General features: G+C 41.5%; 1 protein-coding gene across 3 annotated transcripts in view; it reads right to left on the bottom strand.

The window, feature by feature from the left end:
- LOC126355070 (putative fatty acyl-CoA reductase CG5065) overlaps positions 1–21,331 on the bottom strand; it is a 281,962-nt gene that overhangs the window by 111,384 nt on the left and 149,247 nt on the right. For all 3 annotated transcript variants that reach the window (XM_050005239.1, XM_050005241.1, XM_050005240.1), the window contains exon 5: positions 14,489–14,634. In XM_050005239.1, the coding sequence (XP_049861196.1) occupies positions 14,489–14,634 (146 nt within the window). The remainder of the gene's footprint in view (positions 1–14,488; positions 14,635–21,331) is intronic.

The raw sequence follows: 21,331 nt of genomic DNA, 5'->3' as shown, positions 1-21,331 counted from the left end.
TTCACACACTACCAACAGAGCTGACATCACTCTGATGTCATGCATAGGCAATGACTGACATCAATAGCAGAAGAAATTGTCATTATATAAAGGTTTCTACCCAACATGTACACAACACGCATTACATCCTCTACTCACACCTAATACTAGAACTGGTTTAATTAATTACTGAGTACTGAGACACCAACTGTAAATGGCATTAATTTAGCAGTTGGGTGACTGTGGATTTTGGGTTTTTCCGGGCTTTTCCTTGAGCCATTCCTCAACTGGGAAGAAAATTAGTTATCCTGGAGATAAAGAATTCCAATCCTGAGCAATGCAACTGTATTTTAAGAAATGTAATAATTGTACTATGAAATGATAACAAAAGCAAACAATCTTTCCTGAACTGTTTACCAAAGGATATAATGAAAGCTTTGCAATTGGCCTTCAGCCATAGGAGATTGAACAGGGAATGGTAGCAGAAACATTTTGGAAGTATAAGGTCTCTTGCCCCTACCAAGACCGTATAAAATATCATGGATTTCATATGCCAGAGATTACATAATCAGTGTTGTAGCAGTCCTGTGCACTAACTGATCAGAGGGATTTACTGTCTGCTATTATTCATTATTCAATGTCTGACAAACATACAAGGGGTGAGAATTTAAAGTACTCTTGGGTTTCTGTGTTTTAATTTCATCACTGGAACAGCTCTTTTACTTGGTCTGGTAATTATTAATGGTCCATGGTCAGTCACTACAGAATCAGATTGCAGAGATGATCTGATATATCAGCCCACCTAATTTAATTACAGTGTAACATGCAACATGCATAGGCTATAGAATACAGACAGCATGATGCAGAGTTGCTGATTATCAGCAAGGAAAAGACTAATTATTACACTTCTTATCAGCTTTAATTACAATTTACTGGATTTATTGAAAGGACTATTTTGGGCAGATTAGACTGGCTACTAGGCTATACAATTATTATTCAGGTTAATATTATTTAGAACAGGCATATTTTAATTCCAAAACATGTTCATCACCTTGGCTACAATTATGCAACATAAAAGCTGTCAGATAGACAGGAATGGGGTTACAGGTAGTATATCATTCTTAAGTGGATACAGACAAATTCCAAAACAATAGCAAGTCACCTACATATCAGACATCCCTCAATGGTTTCCAGATATACTGGTCAGGAACCAACAAAATTGCTTAAAGGATTTAGCCAAATATTACATGTGGGATGATATGATGTATTTTGCATGTGTGTTACCTTTACCTGGATGGCACAGCCTAGCAGTCATTCAAGAACAATGAAGAGAAGCTCAATAGCTGGGACCAATTCCAGGTCAAATTAAGGAAAAGATTCAGCAACAATCAGTAACAATTATGCTTAGCAGGAGATCAGTTGAAGAGATAGGCCCAACCTACTGGAAAAATGACACAGTCATACGTACAAAATGTATTGGCAAAGTGCTGAATCATAAATCGAAAAATGACACAAGATCTAAAACTTGATGAAAGGTTGGGTTGGGTTGTTTAGGGGGAGGAGACCAGACAGTGAGGTCATTGGTCTCATCAAATTGGGGAAGGATGGGGAAGGAAGTCGGCCATGCCATTTGAAAGGAACCATCCTGGCATTTGCCTGGAGCGATTTAGGGAAATCACGGAAAACCTAAATCAGGATGGCTGGATGCGGGATTGAACCATCATGCTCCAGAATGCAAGTCCAGTGTGCTAACCACTGCGCCACCTCACTTGGTTTGATGAAAGGTGTCACAGAAGAAATGTAAAAACTTTTCTGGTAAACAATGTCAAACAACAGAGGAAGTCATCATGTGGTGCCAGTAAATTGAGGAAATGCAATAGAAAAAAGAGTCAGACAAAAGAGAGGTGATTGAATACTGAACTTGTTTCCTGTGGCAGTTGTGGAAGATTGCCATGAGCTCACCTCTCTCATTTGCCAGATAGTAAGGATAGATATACTGCAGTGTAGGCAGATAGAAATATTTGATGAAGTACACAAGAGATAGCAACCTTGAATATTGACCTCTTACACCAGGAGGTAATAGAGAATGTCAAATAAGTGGTGTATTGCTCTCTATTTATTTGGTGAATCATTCACCACTGTGATGAAAATTATTCCTCCTACTGACAGACTTGCCTGAAGGATCCATCAGGCGAACTGGCCAAACAGGAATCAATGGATAATAGTCTGCACTGACTACCTCATCCACTAAGCTGTCATTGTAGCTGTGGAAACTGTCAAAGCTCCAGAAATTGCAACTTGCAAAAGACATTAATTTGATGCGTGAAGCATTCCTGTGACGATCTCTGATTGTGGAAAAGTTATTCAGTCAAGACTACTGTGACACACCCACAAGACGACAACTCCTACCACCCACAGATGAATGGCCTCACAGAACATTTTAAAATACACTGACAGATATTGTCTCAGTGTATACTGATGTTGAACAGAGAGATTGAGATACATTACTGCCAGCCATGTAATTCATACATATGAACCTGGGGTGCACAGAATTTGGACCGAGAATGCTATAATGCTAAGCACTCACCAGTGAGGTAAAATGCAGGAGACATAGTTTGGACTTTTATGCCTGTACAGAAAGTAGGACTATTTGAAAGATACTAAAGTGTTACTTTGGGCCATATTATATCCTTCATCATTTGCTGGGCTTCACATATAAAGTTGAGGATCATGACCCTTCATTAAGAAGATAAAAGACATCACTCATATCCTCCATATAAAGCCCTACTGCTGTCCAAAGATGCAGACTGATGGTGGGAAGTTCAAAGAAACTGAAGGCCGACTTGATGATTGCAAAGTTTCAATGGGAGGTGCTACCTTTGATGTTCATGATACTGAAGAGCATGTAACAATTCATTCAGGGTACAAGAATCTGCCATCACTGCCACTGACAAGAAGCAGTAGTTGGCTCCAATGCAAACATCTGCAAACATCTGTTTCTTCAGGAGAGGGAGCAATGCTGTGAGCTGTGGTGCATGCAGTGTGGTGTAGCAGTTAGTGTTGCCAGTTTGCATGCTGTGGGTCACCAGGTCAAACAGGGTCACCAGCAACTATTTGTTAGTTCATATTTATAATTTCGGGAAGGTCCTTGAAATATCTAATGCTTGTATGTTATGGAATATTCAATGTTTGCACAAACACCAGCATCCTGGAATTTTCCATGTTTGTATAAATAGCTGCACTCTCCATACAGATCAGTTCTGTTCTGGCTGTACACTGGAGTCAGTAACAAATGTACCTTCAGTTTTAAGTGTTATACTTCAATGAGGACCCTGCCTTCAGATTCAGACTTGACTGTGGTTTTTGATGTGACAGTATCAGCAGTAGCTCTTCAAAATATGAGCCTTCCAAATAATCCTAACCACCTTCATGTGGTCCTTGCTATGGATGTGTGCTTTTATACAATGGTACATCAAGAGACTCAAATTAGAGAACGGTGTATCTCCATGACCAGTTCCAAGTGTGATTCTGTTGCTATAGCAATCAATAGTGTCATATTCCAATTAAGAGTACTGTCCATAGCTCATTTATTATTTGTTGACGCTATAGCTACAACTATTCCTCTCCAGCTTTGTATTGATCTCCCATCTGTTTAAAATGATGATTAGATGATTTCCTTAAAGAAGTGTGGTTTTTACTGTTTTAATTGTTTCTGTTGTTTTTTCAATGTACCACAAAAATTCATTAAATGTAGAGAATCTCAGTTTTGATAAGAGGCTAAAGTGGTTGTGGCACCTGTTGGACCTAAATGACAAATATCTAGAAGCACTTGGTACCTTGAAATATCTCAGTCACAGGACTGAGCATTTATCCTCAAATTCTACTTGACTTTTTTTCCACCTGTCTTGAATACGTGTACATTTTTTATGGCTCAGCAATGCCACCACATTTGAAAATAATCAGCTCCATTCATCATGGCTGGGACAGGCTGGTAACAGTAGTATTTAAGACCAGTCGGATTTCCAATTTCTGTGATGAGGCAGTGGTCTCTCATGGTGTTTTATACATGTAGCCCACTATCAACCCCAGAGACATTAGCATTAAACACTGTTGTTCACTCTGGAGTGGAACAAAATTTATAACCTAAGAACAAACAAGGAGGAAATTTTGTGTTCTCATTAGCATGATTTGTTTGATAAGGAAACCAGAATTAATGGTGTGCTTTTGAATGTACACCAGAAAATACACCATTATTCAATCATCCCTAGGAAACATAAGCCAAGGATTATTTTAGACTTATCAAAGGAACAGAAAGAGTTGCACAATAGATGTTGTTTTTAAGTCCCCAACTTATAAACTTTTCCTGGAACATCACAAGCACATTGTAGTTTATACTGATGGGTCCAAATTAGGGACACAGTCAGCTGCTCTATGGTGGAATTTGTTTTCTACCTATGATTCTTCAAAGAAATCACAGTTTTTAGTGCCAAATAACATGCTATAGGGAAGGCACTGGAAAAAATGAGTTGCAAATGTAGCACCAAATTACTGTTCCAATTTACTAGATGCCTTTTAGGTTACTGGTATCCATGGTATATACTCAGCAGGTAAAATGCCCAGATTATCTAGGACACCCTTCTCTGCCTACAGTGTCAGAAGAGGAAGGTGCCATTCTGATGGGAACTGTTGTTGTTGTTGTTGTTGTTGTTGTTGTTGTGATCTTCAGTCCTGAGACTGGTTTGATGCAGCTCTCCATGCTACTCTATCCTCTGCAAGCTTCTTCATCTCCCAGTACCTACTGCAGCCTACATCCTTCTGAATCTGCTTAGTGTATTCATCTCTTGGTCTCCCTCTACAGTTTTTACCCTCCACGTTGCCCTCTAGTACTAAATTGTGATCCCTTGATGGCTCAGAACATGTCCTACCAACCGATCCCTTCTTCTAGTCAAGTTGTGACAAAAGCTCCTCATCTCCCCAATTCTATTCAATACCTCCTCATTAGTTATATGATCAACCCATCTAATCTTCAGCATTCTTCTGTAGCACCACATTTTGAAAGCTTCTATTCTCTTCTTGTCTAAACTATTTATCGTCCATATTTCACTTCCATACATGGCTACACTCCATACAAATACTTTCAGAAACGACTTCCTGACACTTAAATCTATACTCAATGTTAACAAATTTCGCTTCTTCAGAATCGCTTTCCTTGCCATTGCCAGTCTACGTTTTCTATCCTCTCTACTTCGACCATCATCAGTTATTTTGCTCCCCAAATAGCAAAACTCCTTTACTACTTTAAGTGTCTCATTTCCTAATCTAATTCCCTCAGCATCACCTGAGTTAACTCAACTACATTCCATTAACCTTGTTTTGCTTTTGTTGATGTTCATCTTATATCCTCCTTTCAAGACACCGTCCATTCCGTTCAACTGCTCTTCCAAGTTCTTTGCTGTCTCTGACAGAATTACATTGTCATCGGCGAACCTCAAAGTTTTTATTTCTTCTCCATGGATTTTAATACCTACTCCAAATTTTTCTTTTGTTTCCTTTATTGGTTGCTCAATATACAGATTGAATAACATCGGGGAGGGGCTACAACCCTGTCTCACTCCATTCCCAACCACTGCTTCCCTCATGTCCCTCGACTCTTATAACTGCCATCTGGTTTCTGTACAAATTGTAAATAGCCTTTCGCTCCCTGTATTTTACTGCTGCCACCTTCAGAATTTGAAAGAGAGTATTCCAGTCAAACTTGTAAAAAGCTTTCTCTATGTATACAATTGCTAGAAACATAGATTTGCCTTTTATTAATTTAGCTTCTAAGATAAGCCGTAGGGCCAGTATTACCTCACTTGTTCCAGAATTTCTACAGAATCCAAACTGATCTTCCCTGAGGTCAGCTTCTACCAGTTTTTCCAATCATCTGTAAAGAATTTGCATTAGTATCCTGAAGTCGTGACTTATTACACTGATAGTTTGGTAATTTTCACATCTCCCACCACCTGCTTTCTTTGGAATTATTATATTCTTCTTGAAGTCTGAGGGTATTTCACCTGTCTCATATATCTTGCTCACCAGATGGTAGAGTTTGGCAGGACTGGCTCTCCCGAGGCTGTCAGTAGTTCTAATGGAATGTTGTCTACTCCCAGGGTCTTGTTTCGACTCAGGTCTTTCTGCTTTCCCTTCTTTGCTTAAAACTAGGTTTCCATCTGAGCTCTTAATATTCATGCAAGTGGGTCTCTTTCCTCCAAAGGTCTCTTTAATTTTCCTGTAGGCAGTATCTATCTTACCCCTCATGAGATAAGCCTCTACATCCTTACATTTGTCCTCTAGTCATCCTTGCTTAGCCATTTTTCACTTCCTGTTGATCTCATTTTTGAGACATTTGTATTCTTTTTGCCTGCTTCACTTACTGCATTTTTGTATTTTCTCCTTTCATCAATTAAATTCAGTATCTCTTCTGTTACCAAAGGATTTCTACTAGCCCTTGTCTTTTTACCTACTTGATCCTCTGCTGCTTTCACTATTTTATTCCTCAAAGCTACCCATTCTTCTTCTACCACATTTCTTTCCCCCATTCTTGTCAATTGTTCCCTTATGCTCTCCCTGAAACTCTGTACAACCTCTGGTTCTTTCAGTTTATCCACATTCCATCTCCTTAAATTCCCACCTTTTTGTAGTTTCTTCAGAGTCACCCCCCCCCCCCCCCCCCTGGAAATGTCTTACAATTTAAAACCTGGTTCCTAAATCTCTGTCTTACCATTATATAATCTATCTGTAACCTTTTAGTATCTCCAGGGTTCTTCCACATATACAGCCTTCTTTCATGATTCTTGAACCAAGTGTTAGCTATGATTAAGTTATGCTCTGTGCTAAATTCTGCCAGGCGGCTTCCTCTTTCATTTCTTAGCCCCAATCCATATTCACCTACTACGTTTCCTTCTCTTTCTTTTCCTACTGCTGAATTCCAGTCACCCATGACTATTAAATTTTCATCTCCCTTCACTAACTGAATAATTTCCTTTATCTCATCATACATTTCATCAATTTCTTCGTCATCTGCAGAGCTAGTTGGCACTGGGAACTAAGATGCGGAATTTCTTGGAAATGTAACAACAGCTGACTTGGGTAAGGATGCACGGTGAGGATACTGTGGCACAATAACTATCCCATTACATTAATTTGAGGTGTGGGATCATCTGTCAATGGGAGAACATTGATTGAGACTGAGAAGCAACAAGCTGCAGTTGATAGAGCTAACAATTTGTCCACAGCATTCCTTCTACTGCCCACTGAGAGCAGATAACATGATTTTAATGCACCTCCAGAAACGGCACAGTCCTATAATGCATAGGTTCTACCTGCCCTGAAAAGGGCAAAGATGTCTGTGGCAGTCAGGTAACTGTATGCCACACATTTAAACGGTATGTTTGTGAAAAGAAGGAAGTAATTTGTTTACCATTCGCTCATGCCTCTATTTTAATGGCAGTGACACAAATGTAAGTGTGGTAGTTGAAAGTTGGTGGAGGATGCATTTAATTTGGGAGTAAAGGTAACTCCTGAATTATTTACGATGATTGTTCAAGCAATTTGTATAATATTTATTGTTATACCTTACTTGTTAGGTACAAGATTAATGTGCTTACACAATGACAGTCTGATCAAACCCTTTCTTTGTTTATCTACTTTTTAATCTGCAGTGACAATGAAAAATTTGTGCCAGACTTGGATTTGAACCCAGATTCCCTGCTTCCCAAAACCAGCTACTTAACTATTAGGCTGACTCAGTATGCTTGCAAGCCTGCTCAAACTTTCATTGTCACTGATGTTTTCAACTATCATTTCCATATACACTGAAGAGCCAAAGAAACTGGTACACCTGCCTAACATCGTTTAGGGCCCCCGCAAGCACGCAGAAGTGCTGCAACATGACCTGGCATGGACTTGACTAATGTCTGAAGTAGTGCTGGAGGGAACTGACACTATGAATCCTGCAGGGCTGTCCATAAATCCGTAAGAGTATAAGGGGGTAGAGATCTCTTCTGAACAGCATGTTACAAGGCATCCCAGATACACTCAATAATGTCCATGTCTGGGGAGTTTGGTGGCCGGCAGAAGTGTTTAAACACAGAAGAGTGTTCCTGGAGCCACTATGGACATGTGGGGTGTCGCATCATTGTGTAAGAACTGCCCAAGTCCGTCGTAATGCACAATGGACATGAATGGATGCAGATGATCAGACGAGATGCTTACATTTGTGTCACATGCCAGAGTCTTATCTAGAAGTGTTGGGGTCCATGGATTAATGATGTCACCATACCCATACATGTCCATCTGCTCAATACAATTTTAAATGAGACTTGTTCGACCAAGCAATATGTTTCCAGTAATCAACTGTCCAATATCGATGTTGACGGACCCAGGTCAGGCATAAAGCTTTGTGTCATACGAGTGTGCCTTTGGCTCCAAAAGCACATAGTGATGATGTTTCATTGAATGGTTGACATGCAGACTCTTGTTGATAGCGTAGCACTGAAATCTGCAGCATTTTGTGGAAGGGTTGCACTTCTATCACACTGAACAATTCTTTCAGTTGTCGTTGGTCCCATTTTTGCAGGATCTTTTTCTGGCTGCAGAAATGTTGGAGATTTGATGTTTTACCAGATTTCAGACATTCACAGTACACTTGTGAAATGCTCATATGGGAAAATCCCCACTCCGTCGCTACCTTGGAGATGCTGTGAACCATCATTCGTGTGTTGACTGTAACACCATGTTCAGACTCACTCACATTTTGATAACCTCCCATTGTAGCAGCAGTAACCAATCTAGCAACTGTGCCAGACACTTGTTGCCTTAATAGGTATGCCTACTGCAGTCCCATATTCTGCCTGTTTACATATCTCTGTATTTGAATATGCATGCCTATACCAGTTTTTTTTGGTACTTCAGTGTACTATTATCACAATTTTCCCCACAGAGTATGTAAGAACAACAACAACAACAACAACAACAGCAGCAACAGCAACAACAACAACAGCAACACTGGGGATGACTATGGTTTACCTTGCCACTAGGGAATTAGATAATTCATGAAAAATGAATTAAATAATTCATTTCATATAACTACTTCCTCTTGAAACCAGCCTTTCTTATCTACTAGTCATTTTCCCCACAGCTTCACCTACATATGCATTTCAAACATACATTGAACAGCTCTCCTCCTGCCTCATTTCTGTGTTCAATCCTCCCTCTGTCTGTTTCTTTCATCCTGCCTCCACTCTCCTTGTCTGTCCATCACTTGTCCCACCCTCGCTATCTTCACTGTGATTCAACTCATCTCTTTCACCCATGTCTCTATGTCCACCTTCTCCTGCCGCACCCCCCTCTCCCTTTCTCACTGCGTGTGTATTCATCTCTTCCATCCCTGTCTCTCTGTTCACCTCCTCCTGCTCCCACTCTCCCTAACTGTTCTTCACATACTGTCCCCCCTCGTCCTATCCTCACCATGTGTGTGCCCACCTCTTCCTCCCCTGTCTCATTGTCCATCTGTCCCTCCATCATCTATGTCCTCCTTCCCACCTCCCTGCAACTGTTCCCTTGTCTCTGACCATGACCTCTTCCCCACCTACCACCAACCATTTCCATAGTTCTCTTATCTCTCTGCCCACCTCTTCCTCCTCCCTTCTCTTTTTGTTCAGCTCCTCCTTCCCCCTTATCTCTGTCCATCTTTTCCCCATCCTCCCTCAGTCCATCTCCTCCTGAACCCCCCCCCCCCTTAAACCATCTCCTCTTCCCCCATCTTTCTGTCCATCTCCTTCCCCCCCCCCCCCCTTGTCCCTTTGTCCATCTCCCCCATTCCCTACCTGTCTCTCTGTCTCTTTCCTCCTTCCTCCCTCTCTTTGTTTCTCATCTCCTCCTCCTCTCTCTGTCGAACCCCTCTTAATTCCCCCACTTTGTCCATTCCCTCCTGAGCCTTCTCTCCCTATCCATCCCCTACTGTCCCCCCCCCCCCCTCTTTCTATTCCTTCCTCTATCAATCTCAGTCTTCCCTCTGCCATACACATTTGCCCTTTTTTTTTCTTGAATCATCACTCTTTCGACTGGTTTGATGTGGCCCACCATAATTTTCTCTCCTGTGCCATCCTCTTCATCTCAGAGTAGCACTTGCAACCTACATCCTCAACTATTTGATGGATGATTCCAATCTCTGTCTTCCTCTACAGTTTTTACCCTCAAAAGCTCCCCCTAGTAAGATACAAGTTATTTCCTTATGTCTTAAAAGATGTCCTTATCATCCTGTCCCTTCTTCTTGTCAATGTTTTTCATATTCTCCTTTCCTCTTCAATTCTGCACAGAACCTCCTAATTCCTTGCCTTATCAGACCACCTAATTTTCAACATTCATACGTAGCACCAAATCTCAAATGTTTTGATTCTCTCCTGTTCTGGTTTCCTCGCAGTCCAAGTTTACTACCACACAGTGCAGTGCTCCAAACGTACATTCCCAAAAATTTCTTCCTGAAATTGAGGCCTATATTTGACATTAGCAGACACCCCTTGGCCAGGAATGCCCTTTTTGCCAATGCTGGTCTGCTTTTGATGTCCTCCTTGCTCCATCAGTCATTGGTTAATTTGCTGCCCAGGTATCTATCTTGTGACCATCAATCTTTATATTAATCCTCTTGCTGTTCTCGTTTCAACTACTTCTCATTACTTTCATCTTTCTACAATTTACACTCAATCTGTATTCTGCACTCAGAATATGGATTGAGAGTAAACCATTCAGCAGATCATGTAATTCTTCTTCACTTTCACTCAGGATAGCAGTGTCATCAGCAAATATTATCACTGATATCCTTTCACCATGAATTTTAATTCCATTCTTGAAACTCTTTTTCACTTTCATCACTGCTTCTTCGATGTACAGACTGAACACTAGGAGCAAAAGACTACATGCCTGTCTCACACCCTTTCTAATCCAAGCACTTCATTCATTCTTCCACTCATGCTCTTTTCTCTTGTACATGTTTTGTATTATCTATCTTTCCCTATCTCTACCAGTATTTTCCTCAGAATTTCATACATCTTGCACCATTTGACACTGTCTAACACTTTTTCCAGTTTGACAAATCCTATGAAAGTGTCTTGATTTTTCTGTAGTCTTGCTTCCATTATCAACCGCAACATCAGAACTGCCTCTCTGATGCCTTTACCTTTCCTAAAGCAAAACTGATTGTCATCTAACACATCCTCAATTTTCTTTTCCATTGTTCTGCATATTATTCTTGTCAGCAACTTGGATGAATGAACTATTAAGCTGTTTGTGGAATCTTCAGAATTGTCTGGATGATATTTTTCCAAAAGTCAGATGGTATATCGCCAGACTAATACATTTTAAATACCAACATGAATAGTCGCTTTGTTACTGCTTCCCTGAATGATTTTAGAAATTATGATGAAATGTTATCTATCCCTTCTGCCTTATTTGATCTTAAGTCTTTCAAAGATCTTTTAAAGTCTGATTGTAATACTGGATCTCCTATCTCTTCCCTATTTACTCCTATTTCTTCTTCTATCAGATCAGACAAGTCTTCCCCCTATAGAGGCCTTCAACATACTCTTTTCACCTATCCACTCTCTCATCTGCATTTAACAGTGGAATTCCTGTTGCACTCTTAATTTTACCACACTTACTTTTAATTTACTGAACGTTGTTTTGACTTTCCTATATACTGAGTCAGTCCTTCCAAACACTATTTCTTTTTTGATTTCTTCACATTTTTCATGTAGCCATTTGGTCTTAACTTCCCTGCACTCCCTTTTATGTCATTCCTCAGTAACTTGTAGTTCTATATTTCTGAATTTCTGTGAACATTTTTGTCCTTCCATCTTTGACCTATCTACTGAAATATTTCTTGTTACCCATGGTTTCTTCACAGTTACCTTCTTTGTATCTATGGTTTTTTTATAGCCCTTTCTAGAGATGTCCATTTCTCTTCAACTGAACTGTCTACTGAGCTATTTCTTATTGCAATATCTACAGCCTTAGAGAACTACAAGCATATTTCTTCATTCCTTAGTACCTGCACTGCTCATCTTTGTGTACACATTACGAGCTGAAACACCTGTTTTTGCCTGTACTTCTGATCCTATGGGAGCTTGGAGCTTCTAACCCTCACAGAGCTGATTCTCATGGGGCAAGCAGTATGTGTGCCTAATTCAGTTGAAAACAATCCAGTGGTTTAGAAGGAAATGCTGGATGTACACACATAACATATATTTTAGCCATTTCCTCAAGGCTTTGCCCACATTCAGCACACATATTGAACACACCTTCTGGTTGCCTCTGCTGTCATCCCTCTATTGAACTCAAACAGAAGAATACATCAGAAATCTGATTTCTCCACTTGGCACACCATTTTATGGCCTCCACAGCCCTACTCACTATTCCCAAATGACAAAATGACAATATGTGCATTCAAATAGAAACAGTAAACTACAAATAAAAAATGACAATCTATATATAAACCCATAACAACTGGAATATCTAGATACAAAACAAAAACACTACAAAGTTATGCACCAACCTAATGTATACAATAGATACAGACTAGCCTATTCCCCATGATTTCGTCTACATACATGTTGACACTTATACTGCATCCATATCCTCCACCATCCCCCCCCCCTCCCCTCTGCTGTCACTTCTTTCTCCCACATCTCTCAATGCAGAGGATGTGTTCATTTATTCCAATTTGTAAATGTGGTGTACAGCAGTTCAAAGTTGAAAATTGTCTAAAACTTTACCAACACTGTATTGACTGCTGGAGTGTATTTTCCCATGGAATATATATCCAAGCTGCATGTAATATGTGTAGCAAGTGCAGGTCAATCTTCTCCACCACCGCCTCTCTGTAAACCTCTCTTTCCATGGTCTCTCTGTCTATTTCTTCCTTCCCACCTCTCTGTGTCTATCTTCACTACCTCATCCTCTCCTTATCAGTTTCTATCTCCTCCTCCCTCTAACTATGACCACATCCTCCTTCCCCTCTCTATGACCAGTCCTTCCCCCCCCCCTTTCCCCCCACACTCCTCTTTTTCTTTTTCCATCTCCTTCTGTCCCTCTCTCTCTCTCTCTGTTGATCCCCTCCTCACTCCTCGCTGTGTCCATCTCTTCTTCCTCCTGTCTCCCTGTCCATTTCATCCTCCCACTTATATCTGTCCATCTCCTCTACCCCTCTCTCTCTGACCATGTATCTTTCTCCCCTTGCCACTCACCACAGCCTCCTCCTCCTCCCCCCCCCCCTCCCCTCTTTTTTCCACCAGCCCACTACCTCTCTACACCTTCCACCTGCTTTCTAAATCACACCTTCTGCCCCCCTCTCTCTGCCCATCCCCTCCTCTATCCGTTTCCACCTTATTCCTGCTGTGCCTGTCACAAGTATAGCCCTGGAAAAACAGGACGGCAAAACAAAGCAGTGTGCTGGGCAGTTTACGTGGGGGTCCGGAAAACTGTATCCTGCCCCTGATGTATAGGCTGACAGCAAAGCAGGTCGATGAAGCAGGCCGATACTACTTTGCACAAAACGCCTCTTGCAAAGGACAGCGTACACATCAAATGCTGTAAAAAACATTTTTTCCCATATCTCCACTTCTATGGGAGCTGATGTTCGTGAAGTGTGCTGTTTGTGTGCCAAATTTGGTTGAAATCAATCTAGGTGTTTGGGAGGAAATAATGGACCCACACATACCCTATTATATTTATAGGACTGGATTTCAAATGTTGTAGTTGTGGTAACTCACCTTAGCAAGAACATATAATTGTGCTGCCTCATAAATAGTTTGAAAATATTTAAAAACACTAATTCCAATACATGGACCCACCAGGTTAACTGAAAGTGCTAATGCACTGCTTCCTGGACTCGGGTAGGTGCACTGGTCCTGGATCGAATCCACCCAGTGGATTCATGATGTGGGCAAGTGTGCCGGCCAGCCTGGCTGTGGTTTTTAGGCGGTTTTCCACATCCCACTAGGTAAATACCGGACTGTTCCATACATCCACCCACAGTTACACGACTCACAGACATTTGTAACACGTCCACACTCTTTCATGGTTTACACTAGATGCAGACAGTTGGGGTACACTGATCCCATCCCAGAAGTATGGGGTGGCGGCACCAAGGGCTATGCAGCCACCCCTTTAAATTAACCATGCCAAATCCAATTGTAGGAATGCTGACCCTGTGAAAACTGCAGGACAAGGCATGCATAAAAGAAAGAAAAAGGAAGACTAACTCCAACACACCTTAAAATTGTCTAAAGCTTTTCCTAAATCTTGTATCACTGGTGACATCATCCAGTTAAAATTCAATAACTTCAGTGACAAGTTTTGTACAAATAACCTTAAGAGACACAACAGCACTGTATTTTACAAATAACTGGACAAAGAAATTGTACAAGACAGTCACTTTTGGATATGATGTATTTACTTTCATGCTACTCACTTTGGTGTGATAGAAGCAAGAGATTCTTCATCCAGCCATTGGACTAAATGCATGATATCATGTGGATCATGAGGTGGTGGGTAAATTTTTTCCTCTAGCACCTCTTGTTCACAGTGGCAGAATGCTGTTGATAAGTGAACTATTACCTGTTAGAGGGAAAAGAGAGTCATATATTATATTTTAATAGTGTCTTGGGTGAATTATTTGGATTTAAACAAGTACTTAAGTTACACTAAGATCGAATAACTGTAATTACACTAAAATTATGTGATTTTTGGTATCAGTGACTTCAGAGGAAAAAAAAGGAATAAGACACTGAAAATACAGCCCCTGAAAATTAAGAGCATGTGATTTAATTCTAGAGACTCATGGACAAGCAAGTATTAATCTGTGTACGGATTAAAAATATAATAAAAAGTTGTCTTGTTTGCAGCACATTTTTCTTTTGCAGTCACATGACTTTGACCAGTTAATTCAGCTTTGGAGGAGTCATTTCATTTCATTTATTTCATCCACTGGATTCATTACATGCTTAAATAGTGTACTGAATATAGCGTAAGCCAAATTTGAGGAAGAAGGAGAAGAAGAAGAAGAAGAAGAAGAAGAAGCATTTATTTTGCCACAAAACAGTATAAACAGGTGATAGTAAAGTAGAAAAATCTAAAAAAAAAATACAGAACGCAAACAACTGCAACATGCATAATGGCAGACAAAAATGTTCTTCATTTTTTCCAACTTAACAGATTTGCACACACATTCGTGCAAGTGGTTAATGTGCTCAGTATGGTATGTGACCACCTCTGGCAGCAATCAGGCCTGACAATAATGGGGCGTGCTGTGAATGATGTCATCAGTCTCATGCTGAGGTAGTAATGCCCATTCTTCCTGCAGAGCTGCTCGCAGTCTTGGAGAGTAGTTGGTGGATGCTGATGTGATGCAAGCTGTCTCCCTTGTGCATTCCAGACATTCTCTATGGGATTCAAATTGGGAGAGTGAGCAGACCATGCCATTCATGCAACATCTTCCATTTCCAAAAAAAAACATCAACCACCTATGATTTCAAGCATTAACACCCATCAATACAATGCCTAGGCCCACAGCACTGCAAATGAGGTCTCAAGATCTCCTCATGATACCTTACAGTAATTAAACCTTGCTGATTCCCACACACACAACTTCATGGAGTGGTAAACATAATCCCTGTCCATATGATTAGGGATCCTCCTTAATCTTGGTCTCTTTCCACAATGTTTTGGTCCCAAAATTATGCTCCACATTCCCTCCAGATGCAAATCAATTGTGAATCTCTCTCCAAACTAAACTGGGACTCATCTATGAAAACAATATTGTCCCACTGTTCGACCACCCATGTGGCATGTTGATGACTCCACTCTAGATGTTTCCTACTGTGAAGATGCATCAGAGGTAGACAAACAGCATGTCTCCAATAATAAAGGCCACTCAACTAAAGCCTTCCGCACACTGCCTTGATACAACATGTCCAGTGGATGCTGTGAGCTCACAAGGCAGTTGCCATGTAATAGTAAGGTGGTAATGTCATACCCTTAAAGACAAATAATAGTCTTCTCTCCTGAAGTCACATGTGGTCAGCCCTGCCCTGGTCTTTGGGATACTGTTTTAGTCTCTATAAACTGTCGCCACATCTGAAAAACAACAGAATGATTCACATTAAGCCATCGGACCAAACCAGTTTGTTACTGTCCTACTTCCTTTCTTTCTATGGCCCTCCACGACAGAGAATATGGTACACATCTTCTCTGTGCCATACTGCACCATACTGTGACTGTGTACACAGTGACTGTAGATGTGGGGCTACCCAGCAAACACTACCTCATTACATAGGTGCCCTGACATCATCATTGGCATGGTTGTCCATTGGCCGCAATGCCATTTTCCATGCAGAACATGATCGTATGGAATCTGGTTGGCAGTTTGTATGATTTTATAGTGAATTAGATACATAATGGGGAAATATCAGTTCGTTGCTTTACTTTTGGACATCATTGTATGTAATGAATATGGTCTTGGCAAAACATTAAAAAAGAAGTTGAAATTATTGCCATGCTTTTAGAAGTATTATGAATGTGGTGGAAACAAATGTGGTGCCTTCTATGAAAACTGCAGGAAAATCACTAAGAGTGGTAATGTATGTGCAAATTGTGAGATAAACTTTCACTTTCTATGTGCAAAGTTACACTGCTCACTGAAACAAAACAAGAACTTTACAAACATGTGGAAGTGTAATATGTGTATTGATATCGTAAATAGGTCCACAAGTATTCCACTAACAAACAATTTAAAGTGCTTAGTACCTTTGTAGATCATACTAAATATATGCTAATACAGCAAGTTCCAGAAGCACTTGTCGGAAGCACTACTACTTGTAAACCACAGTGTGAGGTTCAAATTCCATATGGTGCTGTTCCTGCACCTCAAAATACCCACCCCAATATCATTCGGACTGTAATCGTTTGAGGGAGCTTGTGATTCTTGCTGACAGTCACAAGCATGAGATCACTTCTTGTGTAACTGAAGTGCAGAAACTGTGAGGGGAGCAGGTTTCGTCAAACCTGGTGCATCTCTATCTCACATAAGGAAACATATTCATTCAGAGGGAATTAGCCACTTGTTGAAGGATTTCATTATACTGTCTGGCAGCTCAAATGATGTGTACAGGAATGAAACATCAGTAGCATTCGAAGAACTAACAGAGTACTTGCTCTATCTGGGACAGACAAATGTTACAAATGTAAACATTCAACACTAGTACAACTTATCACCATGGTTATGTGTGAACAGGGAGGTTAGAATTGCAAATAAACAGTTCTCAAATATAAGAAAACATTTTTCAAACGTTAATGATCTGGATATCAGAGGCATTAGTCAAAGGTTTCATGCTTCACATTGGCTTTGAAAAAATCAGTAATGCAAAAAGTAGTCAAAACAATAAATGCTATGCAATCATTATACGTCAAATGCAGGAGAAGTGGCAAAAAACGCTGTGTCACCTTCTACTACATCTTCTGGTGACTTTGGTGGTCAAAATAAATGTAAGAAGACTTCATAATGAAAAGGTGGTTGCCACTCACCATACAGTGGAGATGCTGAATCACAGAAAGGCACAGCAAAAAGAGTGTTGGAAAGTTAGCTTTTGACCAACAAGGTCTTTTTCAAAAATACAGAACATAGACACTCACACATACTCATGCAAACACAACTCACACACATGACTACAGTCTATGGCATCTAGAGCCAGACTGCAAGCAGCAGTGCATTGTGAGAGAAACAACTTGGTGGGGGTAAGGAGGAGGCTGGGGCAGGGAGGGGGAAGGATAGCAGGGTAGGGGTGGGGACAGTAAAGTGATGCTGACAGCGTGCAGGGACGAGGTGGAGAATAGGGCAGCTAAGTGCAGTCGGGAGGTTAGGTGGAGTGTGGAGAGGGGAGGGGGGGGGGGGAGGGGCAGGTAGCAAAAAAGAGGAGAGAAGTAAAAAGACTGGGTGTGTCAGTGGAATAGTGGGCTGTGTAGTTCTCCAATGGCAACAGGGCAGGAGCTAGATGGATAAGGACAATGACTAACAAAAGTTGAGGCCAGGAGGGTTAAGAGAATGTAGGATATACAGCAGAGAGAGTTCCCACCTGTGCAATTCAGAAAAGCTGGTGTTGGTGGGGAGAATCCAGATGGCACAGGCTGTGAAACGGCCACTGAAATGAAGAACACCATGTTGACCAGCATGCTCAGAAACAGGGTGGCCCAGTTGTTTCTTGGCCAAAATTTGTCAGTGGCCATTCATGCAGACAGACAGCTTGTTAGTTGTTCTGCCCACATAGAATGCAACACAGTGATTGCAGCTTAGCTTGTAGATCACGTGACTGGTTTCACAGGTACCCTGGCTTTTAATGGGATAGGTGACGTTAGTGACTGGACTGGAGTGGGTGGTGACGGGAGGAAGTATGGGACAGGTCTTGCATCTATATCTGTTACAGGGATATGAGCCATGAGACAAGGGATTGGAAGCAGGGGTTGTGTAGGGATGGACAAGGATATTGTTTGGGTTCTGTGGGTGGCAGAATATCACAGTGGGAGGGGTGAGAAGGATAGTGGGTAGGACATTTTTCATTTCAGGGTACGATGAGAGAGAGTCAAAACCCTGACAGAGAACGTAGTTCAGTTGCTCCAGTCCTAGGTGGTACTGAGTCCCGAGGGGAGTGCTCCTCTGTGGGTGGATGGTAGGACTTTGTGAGGTGTTGCGTGACTGAAGAGATAAAGCACAGGAGATCTGATTTTTTACAAGGTTGGGAGGGTAGCTACGATCTGTAAAGGCCTGAGTGAGACTCTTGGTATAGTTTAAAAGGGATTGCTCGTCACTACAGACACACAGCCATGGTTCTCTAGGGTGTATGGAAATGACTTCTTGGTAAGGAATGGGTGGCACATGTCAAAGAGGTGGTTGGTAGGTTTGATATGGACAGAGATACCGATACAGCCATCTTTGAGGTGAAGGTCAACATCAACGAAGGTGGCTTGATGAATTGAATAGGACTAGGTGTAGCAAATGGGGGAGAAGGTTCTGGAGGAATGTGGATAGGGTGTCCACACCCTTGATCCAGATCATAAAGATGTCATCAATGAATCTGAACCAGATGATAGGTTTGGGATTCTGGATGTTGGAAGGGTTCCTTTAGGTGGCCCATGAATGGCTTGGCATAGGATGGTACCATGCAGGTGCCCACAGCCATATCCTGGATTTGTTTGTAGGTAATGTCTTCAAAGGAGAAGTAATTGTGGGTGAGGATATAGTTGATCATGGTGACTAGGAAGGAAGTGGTTCATTTGGAATCTGTCGGGCATTGGGAAAGGTGTGTTCAATAGCAGTAAAGCCATGGGCATTAGGGATGTTAGTGTAAAGGGAGGTGGAACCAATAGTGAAACGCAGGGCACCATGTGGTAAAGGAACAGGAACTGAGGAGAATTGATGGAGGAAGTGGTTGTTATCTTTTATGTAGGAGGCTAGGTTTTGGGTAATACGCTGAAGGAGTTGCTCCGTGAGAGCAGAGATTCTTTCAGTGGGGGCATAGTAACTGGCTGCAATGGGACTTCAGGGAGCATTTGGAATGTAGGAGTGTGCAGAGTGGTATTGGTGAGGGGAGAGCTGGACTCTGGGGAGAGGTTCTGGGATGGGACTAAGGATTTGAGGAGAGACTGGAGATCCTGCTGGATTTCTGGAATGGGGTCACTGTGGCAGGGTTTGTAGGTGGTTGAATCTGACAGCTGGCATGGAGTCCTTCTGCCAGGTAATCCTTGCTGTTAAAAACAACAGTGGTTGGTGGATTTTGGATCTTTCTGTGGATGTAAGGTCAGTTTAAATGTTGAGGGATTTGGGAAATGATGGTGAGACAGGGTTCAAAGTTTGGAAAGTTGACAGGGAGTGATTTGGGGGCAGTGGTGGTGGATCACAGTTGGATGGAAGAGTTAACTATGTCAGGCAGGGTTTAACATTGGTCTTTGGTTGAGTCAGATTGGTAGAGTTGGTGGCAAAAAAGTGTTTCCATTGTAGGGACTGAGAGAAGTAAAGGTCTTTAACAAGTCGTGCACTATTGAATCGGGGTGGGTAGAAAAGTGAGTCTACATGTACATCTGCATCTACATTTATACTCCGCAAGCCACCCAACAGTGTGTGGTGGAGGGTACTTTACATGCCACTGTCATTACCTCCTTTTCCTGTTCCAGTCATGTATGGTTCATGGGAAGAACAACTGCCAGAAAGCCTCGGTGCATGCTCGACTCTCTCTAATTTTACGTTCGTGATCTCCTCGGGAGGTATAAGTAGGGGTAATCAATATATTAAATACCTCATCCAGAAACGCACGCTCTCAAAACCTGGACAGCAAGCTACACCGTGATGCAGAGCACCTCTCTTGCAGAGTCTGCCACCTGAGTTTGCTAAACATCTCCGTAATGCTATCACGCTTACCAAATAACCCTGTGACAAAACGCGCCGCTCTGCCTTGGATCTTCTCTATCTCCTCTATCAACTCGACCTGGTACGGATCCCACACTGATGAGCAATACTCAAGTATAGGTTGAACGAGTGTTTTGTAAGCCCCCTCCTTTGTTGATGGACTACATTTTCTAAGGACTCTCCCAATGAATCTCAACCTGGCACCCACCTTACCAACAATTAATTTTATATGATCATACCACTTCAAACCGTTCCATACGCAAACTCCCAGGTATTTTACAGAAGTAACTGCTACCAGTGTTTGTTCTGCTATCATATAATCATACAATAAAGGATCCTTCTTTCTATGTATTCACAAAACATTACATTCGTCTGTGTTAAGGGTCAGTTGCCACTACCTGCAACAAGTGCCTATCCGCTTCAGATCTTCCTGCATTTCGCTGCAATTTTCTAATGCTGCAACTTCTCTATATACTACAGCATCATCCGCAAAAAGCCGCATGGAACTTCTGACACTATCTACTAGGTCATTTATATATATTGTGAAAAGCAATGGTCCCATAACACTCCCCTGTGGCACGCCAGAGGTTACTTTATCGTCTGTAGACATCTCTTCATTGAGAACATGCTGCATCCTGTTTGCTAAAAACTCTTCAATCCAGCCTGGTCTGATATTCTATAGCCTCTTACTCTGTTTATCAGGTGACAGTGCGGAACTGTATTGAAAGCCTTCCGGAAGTCAAGGAAAATGGCATCTACCTGGGAGCCTGTATCTAATATTTTCTGGGTCTCATGGACAAATAAAGCGAGTTGGGTCTCACACGATCGCTGTTTCCAGAATCCATGTTGATTCCTACAGAG

The sequence above is a fragment of the Schistocerca gregaria genome, chromosome 3 (assembly GCF_023897955.1).
Source record: "Schistocerca gregaria isolate iqSchGreg1 chromosome 3, iqSchGreg1.2, whole genome shotgun sequence".
Lineage (NCBI taxonomy): Eukaryota > Metazoa > Arthropoda > Insecta > Orthoptera > Acrididae > Schistocerca > Schistocerca gregaria.
This window is presented reverse-complemented; position numbering and strand designations above follow the sequence as displayed.